This window comes from Heloderma suspectum, chromosome 3, assembly GCF_057233095.1.
Source record: "Heloderma suspectum isolate Gila_16-S chromosome 3, 16-S_ref, whole genome shotgun sequence".
Taxonomy (NCBI): Eukaryota; Metazoa; Chordata; class Lepidosauria; order Squamata; family Helodermatidae; genus Heloderma; species Heloderma suspectum.
Window position 1 is genome coordinate 63,592,263 of NC_139460.1, and position 3,684 is coordinate 63,595,946.

At 46.9% G+C, this 3,684-nt stretch overlaps 1 protein-coding gene across 1 annotated transcript; it reads right to left on the minus strand.

The window, feature by feature from the left end:
- Nucleotides 1-1,957: 1,957 nt before the first annotated feature.
- On the minus strand, nt 1,958-2,695 carry LOC146349759 (uncharacterized). The gene has a single exon (XM_084845493.1). It carries the CDS (start codon nt 2,693-2,695, stop codon nt 1,958-1,960), a length of 738 nt encoding a protein of 245 aa, XP_084701619.1.
- Between the last annotated feature and the right edge of the window lie 989 nt (nt 2,696-3,684).

A 3,684-nucleotide genomic window follows, 5' to 3' on the forward strand; every position in this document is an offset into this window, starting at 1 on the left:
ATTATCTGAACCTGACCATAGAAAATCAGAGATCTTTTCATGGTGTAACTACCCTAGCAAGTTTAATTTAGCAACAATAATGTTATAATTCGATAATTATCAACCTATCACAGCTACAACTGTTATGTCCACTGGGGAAGGGCTGTCACTCAGTGGTGGAGCACATGCTTTACAGGCAAAAGGTCCCAGGTTCAATCCTCAGCATCTCCAGATACAACTGGGAAAAGCTCCTGTCTAGAAACCCTGGAAAGCTGCTACCCATCAGTGTAGAAAACACTGAGCTACAGGGACTAATGTCTGACTCAGCATGAAGGAGACTCCTATGTTCTAAAAAAGCCAGTTTAAATGGTCACACATAAATGCTTCCCGATTACACCCTTACTTTCTTGAATGTCATAATTTTCAGCACAGAAGGAAGCACAAATTATATTATACTTTTATATACAGATTTTAGCAGTTTATGTTTTCATACGTCTATATACCACTCCTGTCTTGGAAAGCGCAAAGCAGCTTACAGGGTCTCCTAGTATGCTTCCAGCCAAACACTGATCAGGTCCAGAAATCACATTTGGTGCTTCCAGACCATTTATGGCATTACAATTTAACAAATTTGGACCAGAACAAGTAATTCATCAATGGGTTCTATAAGGGGCGGGGGCGATAGCAGGTGGCTTGGCTCAGTTCCTTGGCTGAACTGCGCCATTGTTTCTCTTTAAAAATAAATCTACCCTCTCTCTCCAAAAAAGAAAGCAGAGGGGCATGAAATAAAATTGAATTACAGCCATAAAATCTATTTTAGTAAACCCTTCTAAGCAGATGAATTATAATCTGGCTGTGAATGTCTCTCCAAAGAACATATCTCTGCTAGCTATATCTGATCTAGCAGGAGCCTTTTAATGTGATATCCCCACTCCATCTGCTTTTGATCCTGCTCCTTCTTTCTTGTTCTGACTATACATTTTGCTGACACCCTCGTCTGGATCAGCAAGTATATGTTATGAATCCCATAGTGTACAGCTGCTGTACAATATATATCTTTCCACTCTCTGATTCGTGCTTCACTTAGAACCCAAAAGTGTTTATTGACAGGTCTGTCTCCATTGGGCTGAAATTATTTTCACTTTTTTACTTATTTAGAAAATGTATCGTTTTAAACTCTTAAAGTGAGGAACAAAGTTACAATATAAACATAATAAAACCAAACAACATAGAACAGGTAGAAGGACAAGAAAAACAAAACCAGTAAACTAGAACACTAACGATGGGCCTGAATGAATTTTTAAAAAGTCTAGGTCTGCTGGACTGCAATAGAATCTTTGTTCCAAAGTTTGGCGGGCCACTGTGTGTTCAGCAGTGACAACCAGCTGAATAGATGGTGGGGCCACCAAAATATTCTCAGTATTAGATCTCAAACAGCAGGGGCCTACATACTGAAGAAGGTGCTCTGTCAAGTATCCTGGACCCTGACTGTAAAGGGCTTTAAAGGTAAGCACCAGGACCTTGAATTTAGCTCAGAAATTAATGGGATCCATGTTATATGCTACCTGCAGCTAACACCAGAGACTAATCTGGTTGCCACATTCTGAACTAATTTCAGGTTCCAGACAATCTTCAAGGGCAGTCCCATACAAGGCACATTGCAGTAGTCCAGTTGGGAAGTTACTAGGACATGCCCAACAGTGTTCAGGTCCCTCTTTTGTAGGACAGTATAACAGCTTTGGCCAAAGCTGATAAAATGTGCCCTTTCCACTTCCTTGACTTTGTCACCCTAGAGGAGGCCCAGATCCAAGAACATTCCCAAGCCACAAACCTGATCTTTTCAGGGGAATGTGAGCCACTCAAGGTAGGCATTTCCACCATGAGGCTGGTACCTGGGCTACTCAGCATAAGCAATATTGTCTTGCCTGGATAAAGTCTCAGTTTTCCTGCTTTTTCTTTTGCTGCTAGAGGGGCATTGCTATTCAGGTTTGGGTGGGGGGGTTGCGGTCCTTTTAAATTGGGCATGATGTTTCTGATGTCGCGCAAGCTGGGGCTGGAACCGGAAACATTTCCCACACCCCTCACATGTGTATGGCTGTTCTCCTGAGTGAATTCTCTGATGTTTAATGAGGTTGGAATTCCCACTGAAATATTTCCCACATTGTTTGCATTTGTTGGGCTTCTCACCAGTGTGGGTTCTTGTATGGTTAATGAGGTCTGAGCCCTGTCCAAAGCTTTTCCCACACTCCGCACACGTGTAGGGCCTCACCACATTGTGGATCCGTTGGTGCTGGGTTACATGGGATTGTTGGCTAAAGCGCTTCCCACATTCTGGGCACTTGTATGGCTTCTCTCCTGTGTGCATCCTCTGATGCTTGATACAAGTGGAGCTGTCACTGAATGTTTTCCCACACTCTGCACACACATAGGGCTTGTCTCCTGTGTGGATTCTCTGGTGTTTGATCAGATTGGAGCTCTGACCGAAGCTTTGCCCACGCTCATGACACATGTAAGATTTCTGTCCAGTGTGAATCCTCCGGTGCTGAACAAGATGTGAGTTCTGGCTGAAGCCCTTTTCACACTCACTGCACTTATAAGGCTTTTCTCCCAAGTGCATCCTCTGATGCTGGACCAGGTGGATACGCCGACTGAAACTCTTCCCACCTTCAGGACACACTGTCAGCCTTTCCACCCTGGCTGTCAGCTGGGGGGCCATGCCTACTTGTGGTTTCTCAAGATCTCCTTCCCAGCCAGTGGACAGGTTAAATGTTGACTCCAAAGGGATGTCGCGCTGCAGCAATGGTGAGCTGAGTTGGCTTGAGTTGGGGACCAGGGAAGTATCTCTTACTCATTGTAAGCAGCTGCATCTTTTTGCAGATCTCTGCATTCAGCAGCTCCCTCCAGGAGAGAGCTGTTTCATTTTCACCCCCTTCTCCTGGCAAAGAAAGAATCAAGACATATTTAACCTCATCTACTTTGGGGGAAAGAACTCTTGAAAAGGGCTGGGGCGTATGTCAATAAATAAATGTTGAAGAGCAAAAGGAGGCCCTAGAAGCGAGGCGGAGATCAGGCGTGGAACCTCTGTATCATTCGTTAGTTTATTTATTTTAGTTTTATTTCTACCCAGCCCTTCATTTTAAAAAATCTCTGCGCAGCATTAAAAAAATCTCAGCGTGGGTAACATTAAAAACAACCTCTCCATTGTGACATGTGGTCTCCGCAGACTGGTCTATCCTTGCTATAGTCCGTTAATCCAAACAGCAGTTGCTCTAACCACTACACCACATGTCTGCACTGGCGCGTAGTCACGGGAAGGGGCGCAACGCAGTTACGAAGCTAATGTGAAGCGTTGCGGTGGGCAGGGAAGCCGAGCCGGGAACGGCGAGGCAGGGAGGCGATGACGGAAAGCCGTGCTCTTCCGCACCAGGCGTACGGCAGAGCGCGGCCGCCGAGCACGTCTGCACCAGAGCCGGAGAACGGCGGCTCGAGCGAACCGGCCCTCCCAATACTCGAGACACGCCAAGCGGCCCCATCCCGAAGCGCGCGCGCGCGCTGCCTCCGTCGGAGGCGACGCGAATTCCGAGCCCGTCGGGACCTACCGCCGAAGGCACGCCGCCTCTGCCGGAGCCTCCTCCGTCCCTTTCCCCGCCGCGGCTCCAGCGACCGCCGCGTCCCGCTTGGGAGGGCAAACGGAGCTTCCTGGGA